At 36.1% G+C, this 18,471-nt stretch overlaps 2 protein-coding genes across 3 annotated transcripts in view; one reads left to right on the top strand and one right to left on the bottom strand.

Annotated features, from left to right (window-relative positions):
• Nucleotides 1-8,408, top strand: part of FAM92A1 (family with sequence similarity 92, member A1) — an 18,279-nt gene extending 9,871 nt beyond the window's left edge. Inside the window, exons 7-9 of the mRNA XM_004680015.2 lie at nucleotides 3,051-3,164; nucleotides 5,057-5,176; nucleotides 6,062-8,408. Coding sequence (XP_004680072.1) covers nucleotides 3,051-3,164; nucleotides 5,057-5,176; nucleotides 6,062-6,151 — 324 coding nt within the window. The 3' untranslated portion in view covers nucleotides 6,152-8,408. The remainder of the gene's footprint in view (nucleotides 1-3,050; nucleotides 3,165-5,056; nucleotides 5,177-6,061) is intronic.
• A 1,208-nt stretch (nucleotides 8,409-9,616) lies between these two features.
• Nucleotides 9,617-17,896, bottom strand: RBM12B (RNA binding motif protein 12B). Of its 2 annotated transcripts, XM_012722827.1 has the most exons (3): nucleotides 17,553-17,896; nucleotides 14,019-14,071; nucleotides 9,617-13,495 (listed from the first exon to the last, which is right to left on the bottom strand). In XM_012722827.1, exon 3 carries the CDS (start codon nucleotides 13,465-13,467, stop codon nucleotides 10,549-10,551), a length of 2,919 nt encoding a protein of 972 aa, XP_012578281.1. In that variant the 5' UTR covers nucleotides 13,468-13,495; nucleotides 14,019-14,071; nucleotides 17,553-17,896; the 3' UTR covers nucleotides 9,617-10,548. The 2 variants fall into 2 exon arrangements, with proteins under 2 accessions (XP_012578281.1, XP_004679791.1); XM_004679734.2 differs by lacking the exon at nucleotides 17,553-17,896 and having other exon boundaries at nucleotides 14,019-14,120.
• Between the last annotated feature and the right edge of the window lie 575 nt (nucleotides 17,897-18,471).

The following is an 18,471-nucleotide window of genomic DNA, read 5'->3' as shown; positions in this document are numbered from 1 at the left end:
CTAACCTGTTGTGCCACCAGGGAGAGCCCCAACATAAATTACCTGTTAAACTTTATAGCAACTTCATAAGAATGAAGTAATGTTATCTACATTTTTAAATAAAAATTATGCAAAAATACAAAGTAACTTACCCAGTTACTAGCCGAAAGCTGAGCTGTAAAACAATACTGTATTTTAAAGTTCTGTGCTTTCCATCGCAATATACTATCATTAACTTTTTAGCATAGCTTTCTAATAATTGCATAATATCAATAAGTAGGATAATGGTAGTCAAACATATAAACTTGCATCCACTGTGATTTGGTATCACAGTAAGCATCACCTTTATTTTTTTTGTAACATTTCAGTAGACTTGTGGACCTCAGAAAGTCTTTAGTGACTTTTTCATAGGCATCTTGGAAAGATTTTAAAAATTGTTTATGACCATCTTATGATGTTGAAAACAGCTCATCTAAAGATGCTTTTGGTTCACTGCAAATTTTCCTGGGTTAAGCTTTAAAGAAAAGTATTTTTGTGATTTTATAACTATTAACCAAAAAAAAGTCCTGCGTTCAGAAGTTTTATTATCAATAAAATAAGCTGCATTTGTTACTTATATCATTTTTTTCTACAATCCATTAAACAAAAATCCATTCATTTGTACTTTTTTTTAAAACTCCCTATCATATATTAAAAAGATTTCAAACCTTTCATTTTTTTATAACCAAGCTCAAAGATTTCTGGTGTAATCCTGAAGATAAAAAAAAATTTAAAAGCCTCTTAATTCAGGGGCCTCATGGTGGCAAAGGGGTTAAAGACACAGTACTACCAAGCTGTTGTCAGCCACTGGCCAAGGAGCTACCCCACATGGCGCAGCAGACCTCTCCTGTCTCACCTCCTGCTCCCCTCAGCAGTGTATCTCAGTGGATCCCCCCTAGTCTTCTCCCCACACTGTTTCTGATGAATCCTCTCATCCCCTGCACCTCTGGCCTACATCCCAACTCTTGTATGCATAAACAAAAATAAATCTTTTTAAAAATTAGAAGCCTCTTAATTCATTCTGCACTCTGCTGTGTAATAGTAGATTGCCACTCAGGGGAGCTTCTCTGAAATAAACACATTCCCCAAGTGTTGGAGTATAGGCAGTCGCTGACATCCTCTCTAAATTGAGGGAGAGAGGAAGGAAAGTTATTAAAATAAATAGCTTTAACCTGAAACATGAAAATGGAGACATGAGGTGTATATGCCTGATTCCATTGCCACTGAAGGGCTTTAGTGATAGGAGGCTGATGCCTCACTCCACCACTATTTCTCATGCCTACAGCTTTTTTTATACATGGCACTGTGTACCTACTCACTAGTGTTCACCTACATGCTGACTTTTCGTGTGTTGTTAATTTCCTGAACACCAACAATTAATAAAACTGGACAAAGAAAGTGAGTACATAATTCCAACAACAGTTCCTGCTGGCTTTAATTCCCTGAAATAATAGCACATGGAATGAGGACTGCCTGTGCAGGGTACACAGAGGAGAGAGCTTCCAAGCTTTACTCTGTATTTGTCCTGGAAAGGGAAGACTCCCAGTGGTCACCAAAAAGAAAAAAAAGACAAGAAACTCCTTTTATAAAAATAGAAGGAACCATATACTACAAAAATTCCATTTTTTTAAAGACATTTATTCATACAAGACAGAGGTGCAGGGGCAGTGAGAGGAATCAGCAGAGACAGAGTGGGGAGCAAAACAGGCAGATCGATGAAGTACATTGCTGAGGGATGCCACAGGCAGTCAGTAGAGGTCTGCCATGCCATATGGGTCACCTCCAGGACCAGGGATTGGACTTGCACTGAAGCTGCTGTAGCTAGCTTGCAGTGCTGCATCCTAACCCATTGCACCACCTAAAATTCCATTTAGAATGTACAACTCTACGGTTTTTAGTTTGTTCAGCTATCTACTACCACTCAATTTTAGAACATTCTTATCATCTCAAAGTGAGACCTAGTATACTTTAGCTTTTACTTCACTGCATCTTCATACCCTAGGTCAAAACATTTAATTTCATCTCTCTGTGGTTTTGACTATCCTGGACATTTCATATGAATAGAATCATAAAATAATGATTTTTGTAACTAGCTTCTTTCAGTTAGCTAATGTTCCAAAGTTTCCCCATATGTATTATGTATCAATATTTCATTCTTTGCTATGCATCAATAATATACCATTACATGGATATTACATTTTGTTTATCCATTCATCAGTTAACACTTGGGTCATTTGTACCTGTTAACTTCTATGATTAATGGTACAAATATTTGTAAGTTTTATAATAAACAAATTTGCATTTCTATTGGGTATATCCAGATCCAAGTGTCAACATCCTAGCATGTAATGCTGGCAAGTCATATAAACTAGAATGTTCTATGTATAAGTGCCATTATCACCTGTAAGAATATCATTATGACCATGTAATTCCTTTGTGGCTAGAGAATACAAGTAACATACACTCAGAAATAAGATGATAGAATCCCTATCTAAAACATTCTATCTTTCAAAGATCTGTTGAAGTTACTCAAATAACAGTTTCAGAACTGAACTGCTCTAACTTAATACAGGAAAGTAGTAACTTAATGGCATGCATTGTAGTCCAACTTGTTTATGGTTTTACTGAAATAAATTTCCTGGAACCAGCTGAATAACTGAAGAGAAGGCTAAGGGCATTATTTTATGAATAGATGTAAGAAAAAAAATGGGAACGGGAGAAAATAATTGCATATCATCTGATAAGGTACTAGATACTGGATACTTAATTGCATGCATTGTAGTCAAACTTGTTTTTATCACAAATGTCAATTTGTATAAATAGAACTGATTAGAAAAGGGAGAAGGAAAGTGAATGGTGACATGCTGCAAATTTTCTTTGTAACTATTTTTATTCTATATTGTACTTTATTTGCCCTGTGTTAAAACAGATACTTCTGTATTTCATAAAATGCCAAAATTAGAGTAAGGGGTAATTACTAACTTCACACAGCAAATTATATGATTGTTTACAGTCATTGTTTTCTTTTTCAGAATATATTTTCAGAATTTATCACCATCGAAATGTTATTTCATGGCAAAGCTTTGGAGGTCTACACAGCTGCCTTCCAAAATATACAAAAGATTGATGAAGAAGAAGATTTAGAGGTAGGTCTAAATAGCATAATTCTATTACTATGAAAATACTCTGAGAGCATTAGTTTATGTGGGTAAAATACCTTGGAGCAATAAAATGGCTTATATATATCTGTGCACTCCCAAATACCTGAATTTTGTGATTTTCTGTTTAACTTATCACATTTAACCATAGTAAAGTTCTAAGAGTTAATTAATAACTAGTAAAACAATATAAATAAACCTAAACTTGAAATAATGCTATCTTGACTGAAAAGCCTATAGACACTCATGCCATAACTAGAAATCTGTATTTTAAGAGAGAGAATTTAACTGCTATTCAAGAAGTTTGAAGATTCCCAGATTTGTCTTTTCTTACTAACATCTATTCATAAAGTAATGCCCTCAGCCTTCTCTTCAGCTATTCAGCTAGTTTCAGGAAATTTCTTTCAATAAAACCATATTATAGCTTGACTGAAGTGAAGGGTACATATTTAGGAAGGTGCACATGTATGGGTTTCCCAATCCCAAAATATGACTTCACAGCTCTATCAGTTACACATACATGGTATTTCTACTCACTGGTACCAATAGTTGGCTTCCCACATGCTCATTCCTTCCAAATTCTAAAATTTCTTAATTTTTATTCCTTTTCATGGCCTACTTTTTTAAGAAAACATTATCAAGCTTTTATCTGTCACTTGTAAAATAAGAAATGATTTTAACAATTAGAGTCAGCTACTGAACTATGCATTTTGTTAGTATAATCCTCCCATTAACTTTGATAAAAATACCTATGCCTCATTGCAATGGATAAAAAATACAGGCATCATGAGATTAAGAAACTTCCCAAAAGTTCTCAGAGCTAGTAGCTGAGCAACTAGAGCTAACATAGCTGGGACCCAAACCCGTAAGTGTGAGTATAGATGCTGTATTTTTAACCCACTCAACACTATATTGCCAGAAGTATGGCTCTTCAGGACATTTCCTGTAACAACACAGCACTAAGAATAGCAGATTCAAAATTGATTCCGTGCTTTCACTCTAACACTGGAACTTTCCTTATAGGTGTAAAAGCAACTTTCTAACATCCTTGACATGCCATGTATTCACTAGTAAACTAATACTAAAGTTCCTTCAAGCCTTTTGGCCCCCAAGATTTTCCTTTTCACTCCAGAGGCCATCAATATCTTGTCACACTGCCTTTTTTTTTTTTTTTTTAATTCTTGAGGCAAGCACAACTGTTACAACCAGTCCTCATCAGCTAGCTAAGCAATTTGTAAGAAGCAAGATTTCATGAACAACTAAAGGTCTCAAGGTTGTATGATAAATTGAGTATCAACTTCCCCACACTCTGGTGAGGCCAGAGAGGTGACCCACCTGGCATGTCACACCTCTCCTGACCCGCTGCTGCTCCCTTCAGCAGTGTACTTCATCAATCAGCCTGTTCTGTTCCCCACTCTGGTGAATCCTCTCACTGCCCCTGCACCTCTGGTCTGTACCCCAGTTGTTATTTATGCATAAATAAATCTTTGTTTAAAAAAAAGTATACAGAGAACCATTTGAAGGGTGACATTAAACACTGCATGATAAGCTCTCTCAGAGAAATATATAAAAGGAAAAGTGGTAAAATTTGAGGATAGGCAGAACAGAAATAATCAAAGGTATCACTTAAAGCCTCCTTAGTCACCTACATTCCCTTCGAGTGTAAGAATTTCATATTTACCCAGCAAAAGCTCTTAAGTGACTATTTCAGGGCCCATCATCATCTTACACAGTTCAAAAAGAATATTTTAACTGTGCTCTTTCAAACTAAAACCTTTTTTTTTATTTTAAATTTAAAATAATTGAAGTTTTATTTATGAGATGAACTGAACACAACTTTCTACTTTTCAGCTGTTTAAGATATCTTATCCTTGCAACAGGTATTCCGAAATTCTCTGTACCCACCAGATTATTCATCTCGTTTAGATATTGTAAGAGCAAATTCGAAGTCACCTCTTCAGAGATCACTGTCAGCTAAGTGTCTGTCTGGAACAGGACAGGTGAGCTAGAAGACATACATGAAAGAAACGAGCTGCTCCTTTGAAATTGTTTCCCTTCTATTTCCCTAAGCTAACACTTCATACAATATCCCAGGGTTCCTGAACCTTAGCACTGTGGACTTTGAGCCAAATAGCTTGTCAAAGGAAGAGTAAGCATTGTTCTTTCTTAAGCATTGTTCTGTCTTGTGCATTGTATAGATGTTGTGCAAATGTCTAGCCTCTGCCCAAAAGATGTCAATAGCACACATGCCCATTTGTGATTATCAAACTGTCTTCAGACATTGTCAAATGTCCCCTGCAGTTATAATTCACCCTCAAAAAAGCATGGAGACAAGATGAGCCAAATGGTAATATCACACCTAAAGTCTAAGTTTCTTAACTCATTCTATTTAAATCACACTATTTTTTTAGTATTTCAGCTGCACAAGTTGAAGTATTCTTTTATTTTTGCCATTGCTTTGATGATTGTTTTTGTGAGTTATTAACTTCAGCAATTTTTCACACTAATACTTTGCACTGAAAGTCTTTTATGTGATTGTTTTGCCATTGCTTTGATGATTGTTTTTGTGAGTTAAGTTCAGCAATTTTTCACACTAATACTTTGCACTGAAAGTCTTTTATGTGATTGAAATATTGGTATTGATATCCAAATGAAATCAAATGGTTCATTTCAAATTTTTATTCAAAAAATAACATGATGAGTGAAAAACTTTGATTTTTCAACATTAAATACAATAATTCTTAAGGAATTTTTACATTACTAAAAATTCTTACATATGGACACTTTTCTGTAATAGTCTCTTTTTTCCTATAATAGCATACAAGTAGATACAAAGCCTATAAAAATATTTTCAAGTATTTTTTTAATGTGTTAACTTTTAATAGGCATCCACTTGTCGACTAAGAAAGGATCAACAAGCAGAAGATGAAGAAGAGGATGAAGATGACTTAGACGTTACAGAAGAAGAAGCCTGATTTTCTTAACGTAAACTTGAATTTCCATTTTCATCTTGAATGTTTGGAATCCAGGATTACTAAATTGTTAAAACTTTATACAGACTTGATACATTAAGTTTCTACTGAAAATGGAAAATTAAAGGAAATTCATGCTGACCAAAAAATGAAAGTTTAATTACTCAACAACCATTCTAGTCATTCATTTCAATATCCTACCTTGTAGTATGTTTTTGTACTATTCCGCCTTTTTAATTATGTATTTCAAAAGTATTTCATAATAATGTACTATACCTACTTGAACAGGTGACAAATAACCGCAAACTCTTATAATTCCACTTGCTTCTTTTAAGTTAAAATACCCTGCTTTTATCACCAGAAAAGGATTCTAAATAGTCCTTTTAAATAAATACAATTTTAATTCTGTAAAAGCTTTAAGCAAAACAAGTTTTTTTCTTTTAATTTTCCCACTTTTACAAAATGCTAACATTTCACTATTAGTATACATAAATTTACTTTGCAACAAAAGCATAATAATCAATCTTTATGGTAATGGGATGCTAGGATATCAGTTTCATAAATATACAAAGAATGTAACTTTTATCTTCAGAAAGCAAGCCACATTCTGCCTGATTATGGTTTTAAACTGCTATCATAGTAAACATTATAAATGGTTCTACAATTCTTAAAAAGTTGTAATTTGGTGGAATATTAAGAAAACATGGAAATGGAAAACCACAAATCATTACAAATTCACTAAAACTTTTAACTGCCATTCTGTTAAGAGCATAGTCATTTTTATTCCTGAAAATATAAAAAAAAATTCAATCATTATATCTGATTTTATTATATCTGATACTTTTATTTCTTTGGATGGGGAATTATACTTCTGTTACTTTATGGGTTCCAGTCAAATATATAAAAATAATGAAATTTATAAAAATTTTTGGGATCACCACAAAAAGCAATTATACCAGAAAAATAAAGACTTTCTAGAAAGTTTTGACTCATTCATCATTCTGTTCATAATAAAGCACTCCTTCCTGAGAAAAGACATGATAAAATTATTTCAGTACTTTTAATACTCAAAACACTTTTAAAACCCTAAATATGGATACTCTTAAAAAAACTGATACTGCATTTTTTTATCTGTTCAATATTTAAATTTGATGTTATTGTTGTTAGGCAGGAAAAATGTTACAGTATTTTTCTTGCTACTTATAGCAATTCACTCCTTTTAAGCACCAATTGCCTTATCTTATAAAGTTAAAACAGTGCCTGAGGTGTAAAGCAAACAGCAAATAATTCTGACACAAAATGTGTGCTCTGCCAACCTCAGAAATATTCTAAAGTCAAAAAAATTACTAACCATAATACTTATAACAATGTAAACTTAAGTTTCTTCATAGATCAGATGTAGGCTGGCAAACTTTTCTGAAAAAGCTAGATGACTATTTTTTCACGGTATGAGTCAAGAGGAAAAAAATATCAAGGCTAATACATTGGTACTTACATAATCATTTAAGATGTAAACACATTTTAAAATGTGAAAACGTCCAGCTTCCTTGTAAAAAGAAAAAGCAAACAACCTGACCAGTTATTAACATATTGGTCTCCATTTCTAATCTCTAAAATATTCAGGGTTATTGAGAAAAAAATTAGTCAATTCATATATTAATACAGACCACAAATATATACTATCTAATGCAGCTCAGTGATTGCTTACATTTAATACAAAGATGGTTGACTATAGGCATAGATGGAAAAGACAGTTTTAAATACCTTCTCAGTGATAGAAGAGCATTCCTAATACAATCATTCTCCCTTGGTTATAGATTTTTTTAAGCTTGATCTATGCTTTTCAGGTACCTTCCAGATAAAAATTTGTCTCTACCATAATTAAAATACCATGAGTATTAAACTAGATACCCAATTATACCCATGGTATACCTGATAGGCAAACAAACTGGATATGAAATGATAATTACTAACCTGGGTGTGTAAGCATCTAATACAATGTTCTCTTATGTTATTTGAAATTGACAGTGTACTGGCAAACTGGTTTTCTAGGGTGGAAAATGCCCTCAATAAACTGAGCTGCAAATTTACATGGTGTAAATACTCCTACTGTGGCCACTTTTAGTGATCAATATTATACTGAAGGCATAGTTGGAAGATGTGAAAAAAAGTCTCCCAATCAACAGAACCCTGTAAGAAGCTAGTTTACAAGTTTGAAAGGATCAAGCCATTAATTTTATAGCCAAAATAAAAAGTGAGTGTTTTACCAAAATAAAAAGTCAGTGTTTTATCTACCATCATCCCACACTAGCCTAGTTTGAGCAACATTTCCACATAGTGCTACTTCACTGTAAACTTCCTATCAGCATGACACTTGAAAAAAACTCCTCTAAGTCTTCTATATATCCTTCAAAGGGCTGATCAAATGAACCATCTATATAATCATTAAGCATTTAGAGTATTTATTCCTACTGATTCATATTGTTGGTTTGGTTATGATTCATTTTCCTAGTTATTTGTAAGCTTCCTAGTTTAAAGAACCATACTGAAGTAGCTTTTTGAACCAAACTTACCAGTTTACTCATACTATGAAGTGATATATGTTATAAAAACAAATTTTGGTTGACTTCTCGTAGGCTTCCTTAAATCACTGAAAAACAGTCCAAAGTATTTATAGTGCTAATTGACTGACAGAGTATCCTACTTCTGCAAAATCCTATTATCAAATATGAATTCAAATTTTATTCCTATTTGCTCAATTTGGGAAATTTCTGGATAACAGCATTGAGGAAAATTAACTTTTAAGTAAACTATAAAATATCAAAGTCAAATCATGTTTAATAAACAATTTTCAATTAGAAGTGTGTGTGTGTAAATTTGTATACAAATATACACACACACGTTAGTATAGAAGAGAAACCTGAATATATAAAAACTTTAAAACTTACTTTGTCTTTTACTAATAATGCTAGAGCATAGTAAATTTACTTTTTTTAATGCTACTTTTAAAATAGTGGAAGTAAGAAGGTATATTTTATTCTTAAAAAATATTTTTAGCATTGTCTTAATAACACTAACAAAATTAGGAGCATAAAAGGATGTCAATGGTCTGTCTGGGTTGAAATTGGCTCCACAATTTACTAAATAACTTTATGCAAATTACTTAACCGATCTAAACATTATTATCTTGTTGTGAAATAGAGGTAAATAATGCTTTGGGGGGAATATTAAGATTGAGAATATGCATGTAAAGTGCTTATAACTGTATTGGCATGTAGTAAGCGCCCAGTAAATGTTAACCGTATTAGGGATACAGAAAATTAAATCCAGTATTTACAAAATGTCTACATTAAATGTTGATGCAAAGAAGTCAAAATTCAACAACAAAAGAATTATATTTAAGTTATTGGGTAAAAAAAAAAACTAACTGGATACAGTTTCAGAAAGTAAACAATGAGAGCCTAATTGTTTTTAAGTTATATGAATTATCAGTGAATTATTCCTAACTATATAACTATATCCATCTGTCACATTCTTCCCAGCACAAGCCTGTTAAGTGTCCTTAAACCTATAATTGCATCCTTATTTTTTTACTTAAGTATTTAAGTTAATCTTACAAATTTGGTTGATGAGATGTTGAAGAAACCATGGAAGTATATACAGCACTCTACTAATAATGTACTATAGGATATTTGGTCCCATCAATCGTAAATATTGTTTATAGTTGTTGAAAATCATTATAAAAGAAGCTGCAATTCCTTTTTGTTTTTTATAAATACAAGTACAGTTACTTAGTTGGTCTATTCAGTTGTAATCTTTTTTATTTTTATAAAACTCTGCAAGTTAAGAACATGGAAACTTTAAGAATCTCCTCAGCTTTTTACATACGTAAACTTTAAGTTCACAGTCCGTCCATTTTGTATTATATAGTTAACAGGAGGTTTAACATAGTAATATTTCAAGACAAGGAAGAGGGCATTAATTTGCAGGCAATAGCAATAAAATGCTAAACCTGAACAATAGTCACTGACCATTTCCTAATACAGTTTGAATAAAAAATGTAAACTACAGAATGGAAACAAAAGCAAATATAAAATTTATGCTCCCCAAATACAGTTTACTTTACACAAGTCTTGAGGAATCAACAAAAATTTATGAACCCAGGGAATTCTCTCCCCTAGGAAAAAATATATATATGATTTTAAATTAGAAAAAATGAATGGCAATTTGCAGGCAAAAGAAAACCAGATTCACATTCTACTATTTACATTTGTTCTACTCACAGATCAAAATAAAATGGTTTCTTCATTAATTTAAAAAAAAAACACCTTTTAAGAACATAAATGCATTTTACTGAATCAATACTGTGAGGAAGTTAATTCTGAACTTAGAAATACTCTCTAGAGCAAAATTAACTTAACTTTGCGAGGACCAACTGGCCTATCATTTAGATCTTTAATAGCAGCCATAGCTTCATTGTAGTTTATCATAGCAACAATGGCTTCCCCTGTCGGTAAACCTTGCTCATTATACTGTATTGAAATAGAATCAGGAATGATTCTATAACCATGGAAAAAGTCTAGAATTTCATTAACATTAGCTTTAAATGGAAGATTCATTATCTTAATAGGAGTTACTCTACTTGAACTATTTAATTTTGGATCAGGCATAAATCTCCCTTCAGGAAAACTTCCCATATTACGCTTTCCAAAATCAAACTTGCCACCTTCTGGGTGACCAAAATTCACAACAGGACGATGACTTCTAAAATTATCAGGTGGACTCCGAAACTCTTCCCCAGGGGGTCTAAGGTTGTCAGGAAGTCTAGGGTCTTCCTCTGAAGTTTCCCTGAGATCTTCCTCAGGGATCCTCCTTAAGTCCTCATCAGAATGGCATCTAAAATCTTCCTCCTGGTGGCTCCTGAAGTCCTCATCAGGTGGGTGCCTAAAATCTTCATCACGGGGACCCCTAAAATCTTCATCTGGTGGGTGCCTGAAATCTTCCTCTCGGGGTCGCCTGAAATGTTCCTGTGGTGGCCGTCTGAAATGTTCCTGAGGTGGTCGCCGAAAATGCTCCGGACCTGGCCGCCGGAAGTGCTCTTGGGGGGGTCGCCGAAAGTGCTCCTGAGGCGGCCTCCTGAAGTGTTCTGGAGGTGGACGCCTGAAATGTTCCTGGGGTGGCCGCCTGAAGTCTTCTTCCGGGGAACGCCTGAAGTCTTCCTCAGGCTGCCGCCTATAGTCTTCCTCAGGTTGTCTCCTCCATTCCCCCTGTGGATGACGCCTGAAATCCTCCTCAAATGGCCGCCTCCAGTCTTCCTCAGGTAGCCGCCTAAAGTCTCCCTCGGCAGGTCGCCTCCAGTCCTCCATGGGTCGCCTAAAGTCCTCTTTGGAAGGCCGCCGAAAATCCTCCTCAGGTGGTCGCCTCCAACCTTCCTCCCGAGGGTGTCTGAAGTCCTCCTCCGGTGAGTGCCTGAAGTCCTCCTCCGGTGAGTACCTAAAGTCCTCTTCCCAAGAATGCCTGAAGTCGTCCTCCCGAGGGCGCCTGAAGTCGTCCTCCCGAGGGCGCCTGAAGTCCTCCTCCCGGGAACGCCTGAAGTCCTCCTCCCAAGGGCGCCTGAAGTCCTCCTCCCAGGGGCACCTGAAATCCTCTGGGGAATGTCTAAAGTCTTCCGGAGCACGCCTATCAGGATGGGGATGCTTGAAATTATCCATGTGTCTCAAGTCCTCTTGCTGACGCCTCACGTTTTCAGAAGGCCCAACTGAGTATATTGGTGGATCATTTGAGTCAAATGAATGAAAATGGTCCTCTCTATCACAAGACTGTGAATGACCTTGCATCCTTTCACTGGACATCAAAGGAAAATTTACACCAAACTCCTGCATTTGTGCTTCAGATATAAGTCTCAATAATACCTCTGTCCCCAAGAATCTTCGGCGATTTAACCGTTCAGCTTTCATGGCCTGTTCTTCTGTTCTGAATTTCACCAGTGCTTCTCCAAGACCAACTCCTTTGTCATCATAAAGCAGGTAAATGTCATCTTCAGCAAGAGAAAAATCTGCAAAGAACTTCTGTACTTCAATTTTTGTAACATCAAATGGGAAATTTCTTATATATATGCACAGCTTCTGGCCAGAGTGGCCTTCTTGACAGTATTTCTCAGAAACATGTCCAAGCCTCTCTTTCCCTATTGAAGGTGGTCTTTTCTTTTCGTAACATGCAATGAGCTTCAGCACTTGTTTTCTAGAAACTGGATCGATATGAACTGGACGATACTGTAAAACAGTCTTATGTAAACCCAGAGCAGTGTTATAGTCTTTCTGAGTCTTGAACATCACAAAGGCATATCTTGTTCTTCTTTCATCTTTATACAAAAACTTAATCTGTTCACTGGACAGATCAGTATCTCTAAAGAAATTTTTTAAATCTCTTTTGTTAATACCCAGGGACAAATTTTTTAAATGAACATAAAATCCAAAAGGAGAACGAGAACGTGTTCTTCTGGGAGATTTTGAACGAGATCGTTTCCCAAAATGCCTATCATTAACTCCTCTTGGTGGAGAATGTTCTTCAGTTCTCAAAGGCATGTCACCCTCCTTAATTGCATTACCACCAAACTCAATCCACTGTTGTTCTGAGCCTTGCATTACTTCTATAAATCTTGAACCCATAAAACTTCTATGACATTTAAGACCACCTGAAGCATCAACACAAGAAGCAAATTTTACTATGGCATCACCATTATTTCGGCCATCGTGATGTTTTAAGAAAATTACTCCATCCACACACAAACCAGAGAAAAAGACACGTACATCATCTTCATTCACTAAGTAAGGCAAACCTCGTAGAAACAAATAAGGATTCTCAGCCTTCAATGGCCGTGTCTTTCTTGGCCTTAAATCACCATGTCCTGTACCATTGGTATGAAACCCATCATCTTGATTAACTGAAGAGTCATATCCAGAATTACTTGTTTCTTTCTTAATATCTTCAACAAAATTAGATAAGCTGCCAGCCCTTGATGCCCCAGATCCTGGTCTCTTTCTTCCTATGCGATCAGTTCTTTTCATTTCTATAGTCTTCTGCATTTCTGCCTTACTACTAAGAAAAAGTTCTACAGATGAATCCTTGATAAACCTTCCTGAACGACTTATGGCACGTCTTGCATCTTCATCTGTTGCAAAAATAATAAAAGCCTCCCCTTTTTCCCCTCCAATTATATGCACTCCTCCATCAGGAATAGTCAATCCCGTGAAGAAGTGGCGAATATCCACAGGCCCCGCAATAAAAGGAAGCCCCAGTAAACGGATGACTACAGCCATGCTGAGCTCAAACCACAGCAATAATGACCTGTAGACAAAAAGGTACACATAATAGCAAGTCTTATTTTTGAAGTACCTTATCCCAAATTTAGCTAAAATTACTTGATTCCTACCTTCAGCTTTTATAAATGAAAGCAAGATAAGTTCACATTTTTCAAAATTCTTTTTAAAAAACTCCCATCTAAACATACAAATAAACCAACTACCTTGACGAAACATTTCATATCACCTATTCCATACAGTATGAGTATCGAAAATAGTAAATCTTTAAGTCTGCCAAGTGCTCCTTCACAACAAGACCAAACTATTTTCAGACTCACTTAGAAACATATCTTCTATTGAAACTTACTTTGTGTATTAAAGTATTTTACCAACCACAATAAATTTTACAAATTTAGAAAAGCCATCTACGGTCAGTATACAATTTCTGCTCATAATAAATTGCCTCCCACTAATGCATCACTGACCAGACATAGGGTACAGAATCCATGTGTACCTAGATGTACTATACTAATTTACTTTTTTTTCCAAGTCTCTGTGAAAAACCTTACCTTTTTATTTTTTTATTTCTTGGAGACCTGTTAATTCTGTAAAAGCAACTTAACTGTGGAAAGAAAATGAAATATAATTAATCCTTGGATCTGTAATTAATCTTAAACAACGCCAGATTATGATACTCGCCTCAGAATTACTTATAAAAAGTGAAGCAGTACAAAAAATCCCAACTATGGGCATTACAAATGGTCTTTGTTCCAAGGGAAATTAATCTTCAGCACGGAAGAGGTACATATTCCAAGCAGACATCTGCAATTTTTTTTTAAAAAAAAGAGAAAAAAACCTACCTAAAACTGTAAATTCCTTGATTGGAATTGGTATGTGCGGAGGGATGAAGGAAATGTTAAGTATTTTGACTGGAGTAGATGTTACATGGATGTACAAATTTTATCAAGATGAGTTCTGTCCTGAAATTCTATGTATTCCACTTTGTACAAATATTATATCCACTTAAAAAAAGTAAACTCAAAACCTGAGAGCACCAAAACTGCCAAATCCTATCACCTCCACCACTGAAAAAACCTAACATCTATCAGTAGTTCACTTGCCATTTTCCTTTTCAAACACAAGATCAAATCAAATTAAGGCAACCATTCAACTGATACAATTAAGCAAAACACTAAAGCTTTAAATTCAAAAACCAATTTTTAAAGCAATAAATCCAAACCCATGGCTACTATCTGTATATAGCTTTATGTTCTACACATACACCTCACACTTCCAAACAAACCAAATTTGCTGGCTCCATTATAAGTAAGGCATATACTAAAATAGCCCTATACTCAAAAATCTCAGCTACTACTACTCTTTATCAAACAACTTTAAGTTACTAATGAACTACCTCAAGCCAAACCAAAAAAAGTTGAGATAAATATAAAATTTAATGTCACTCAAACAACTGTCTACATTCTGCTGAGGAAACACAGTGAAAATGTAGAAAAGTAAAAATATATTAAATTGGAATATCTGGGGATTACTGTGTTAACTATAGAAAAAGCTCAACTTAATATTTAACAAACTTACATCTAACACTTTTAGATATCCAAGATAACAATATTTAATGTAGTGTTACTATGTAATTGTTTAAAATCTGCAAAAAATTATAATTTTTACATTCTCCATGTGCACATGAATATTTCAACTCAGAACTTACACACAACACTTCTCCACATAATATTTTTAGGTCAGCAAGGTTTCATTTCCTTGGAAAAAGGCTCATAAACTATATTTTTTAAAATGTAAGCTAAATTAGCATATATCTATAAATTATTTGGCATATTCTACATGTGCATTATTATTAATGTGATATTGATAACAAACATACTAATTAGGTTACTACTAAAATACTTTTAGGATACATGTATGGAAGGTGAGGTATAAGGGAAGTTTCTATACCTTTTGCTCATATTGTTCTGAACATAAAAAGAAATTCTAAAAAAAAATTATTAAAAAAAACTAATACTAATGGGTGGGGGGTAGAGCATGGTAAGAGCACTGAACTATGGTGATGGCACGTCCATGGGGATTACAACTGAGACCGGAAAGGCACAAAATGATATAAAAATAAAACTATTATAAAATAAAATTAAAAATGCAAAAAAAAAATACCAAAAAATAAAATCCGAGTATAAGCTTAGTTCCTGCAACAAACCAATATCCCCAGCTACATTGTAACAAAACCTATTAATGGCTTCTGAAATAATTATTCACATTTAAATTTCAGGACTCTTAACCTATGCAAACTGCTTTGCCCTTTTTTGGCTTTTAAAATATTTAGAAAGTAGTATAAGATACCCATCATTTGCCACTACTAAACATCTTGTTTATAAATGTAGCAGAAATATGTCCTATGAACATAATGTATCTACAAGAAAAGTTAGAAACTGTTTCAAGGAATGAATATATGTCAAATTTAAAAATTTCTATTAAGTTATCCTCCTTAACCACCACATTTTAAAATAATGTTTTAATTAAGAGTACAAATCTCAGGAGTACAAGAGTACACATCTCATGAATTCCAATTCAAGGAGACTACTATAAAAAAAAGTCCTGGCCCTCCCTGGAGGCACAGCAGGTTAAAGCACAGCATTTAGATTCTTATTCTTCTTCCACATGAGTTCGATTCCTGCCTGCCCCAGAGGTGACCACATGGCGTGGCAGACCTCTCCTGACCCGCCCGCTGCTCCCTTCAGCAGTGTACTTCGTCATCGATCTGCGTGTTCTGCTCCCCACTCTGTCTCTGGTGTATCCTCTCACCCTCCGCATCTCTGGCCTGTACCCCAGTTCTGTATGAATAAATAAATCAATCTTAAAAAAAAAAAAAGTCCTATTTGTGACAGTTAAATGTAACTAGCATCTCTGGCCTATACCCCAGTTCTGTATGAATAAATAAATAAATCTTAAAAAAAAAAAGTCCTATTTGTGACAGTTAAATGTAACTAATGTTTAAATTGTCTTTGCCCTTAACAAAGTACCATAATATACCATTTATCCTTCCACAACACACCTTGAAACCATCTACAGAAAAGACCAGCTCTCAAACTGATTGCCTTTCCTATGGGTCCGTTCTTTCCTTAAGCAAATTCCCCCAGAAAATCCATTCTAGAACAACACACAAAATACCCTAAAGTAGTCTGAACTAAAAATATTCCTACTTAGGAATGCAAATTATTTTTGTGACTGTGTCTGTTAGGTCTTTAAACCTATGGGGAAAAGGAAGTAGGTCCTTACAGGCTTATTTAAGGACAGGTACTTATTAATAAACTCACTAAGTAGTTTTGATTTAATCCGACCATTCATCCCACTTGATCATTATCAGTAAAGATTACGTAAAAGCAGAAAACGGGAAGACCGCTGAATTTAAATAGGTATCATCTCAGATCTGTTTGATTTTAACTAGAGAATAACAAGTCATTTCCAGAATTAGTGGAGAGAAAAATACGACTGCGTCCTAAAACTCAAGTTATGATAAGAGTCTAAACGCATTTGTGTCCCCCGCAGAAAATAATCTACCCCAGTCCACAATTATCTCTTATGACGAGCTGCCTTTTGACTCTTTATAATGTAGATTATTAAAAGAAAAACCAAAGGCTTGTCGACAGAGAGCCATAGTCCCCAAGAGGAACTGCAGATGGAAGACGAATCCACAAGGCAACGGGTTTCCCATAACATCCATCATCCTCAAACGGGGAGCATCCGAAGATTCGTTTCTACTGCCCACGGCTTTTGTCCATACTCCCAGGGATCAGAGCTTCCTTCTTTCGCGCCAGGCCAAAGTTGCTACGTGGGATCCGATGCCGTCTCCGGACCTTCAGTCAACGCAGCCTTCAAATTAACCTGGACCGCCCAACCTCCGCGCCTTTCCGTTACGCCGTCCCAAGGGCAAACATTCCACCCAACCTCGCCGTGGGTGAAGCGCTCCCAAACCTCACTGAAGCGCTTTGGCCCTTCGCAAATCTACCGAGCCCGGCCTGCAGTGCTTTTCTACCAAACCTGACTACGATGACATAGCAAAGGAAAAAAATAGATACCTATGAAATCCTTGGAACGCTCCACTGTCAAGAAGACTGGGCAGCGCACACACACCACCACATGGAGACAGACGGGCGAGTAGGTGTTTAGCAAGGCAAGGGGGTGCCCTAACGGCAGAATCTGCGCTAACTCCTGGCGCGGCCGCCGGCCCCGCCTTTGCCCGTTCTTGCGTTCCCAGCGCCAACCACTCCCCAGCCCCGACGCCCCAAGGGTAACTGCTCCGCACTTGGCAATAAGCACACACCACTGCTGCCGAGTCGGACACACAAGGCCGGGGGCGGGGGACACTCCGTAGCGTCAGCCGCCGCAGAACAGGCAAAGCGCTCAGTGAGCCTAGAAGATGGCGCCCACTCTCCCCTCGGCTCCGGACAAACGGACGTACAGTTTGTCTGCCCATGCGCTCTCCAAGCGTAACCCACCGCCCCGGCACCCGGACACACTGCGCACGCGCCCCGAGTCCCGTTGGCTTCCCGTTGTCAGGCGAAGAAAGGCGGGGCCGGTCAGCGCGCCTGCCAGTCCCGAGAGTCGGCGCTAGTGCGCAAGCTCACAGGCTAGTCTACGGCACCGCCACCCCCCGGAACCAAGAGCTTCAGGAACAAAGTTCCGAGTCTACAGGTTTGCTGTGAAGGTGCAGTTAAGTACTCTGCCCAAACGTTAGCGATTTCCAGGTGTTAAAGAGAGAGATGCAAACGTAGATATTTGTGGTCATTTCAGCGCTGCAATTACTGTGTGGTGTCTTCTGAAACACTCTTTGAAAGGCCACAGAAACCTTCGTTTATTGCAACAACCTGGGGCATATTAAATGCATGCTTTTTCAATTTTATAGACATGAATAATGTTGTGAGAAAGTACCATTATACATTTGTTGCTCTACTTTCAGATTTTTTGAAAATGTCGGAACACATGAGCCAGTCTTGA

Source organism: Condylura cristata, unplaced genomic scaffold, assembly GCF_000260355.1.
Source record: "Condylura cristata isolate star-nosed mole 26May11 unplaced genomic scaffold, ConCri1.0 scaffold00009, whole genome shotgun sequence".
NCBI lineage: Eukaryota > Metazoa > Chordata > Mammalia > Eulipotyphla > Talpidae > Condylura > Condylura cristata.
The sequence above is the reverse complement of the archived record's forward strand: the minus strand, read 5'-3'. Positions and strand labels throughout refer to the sequence as shown.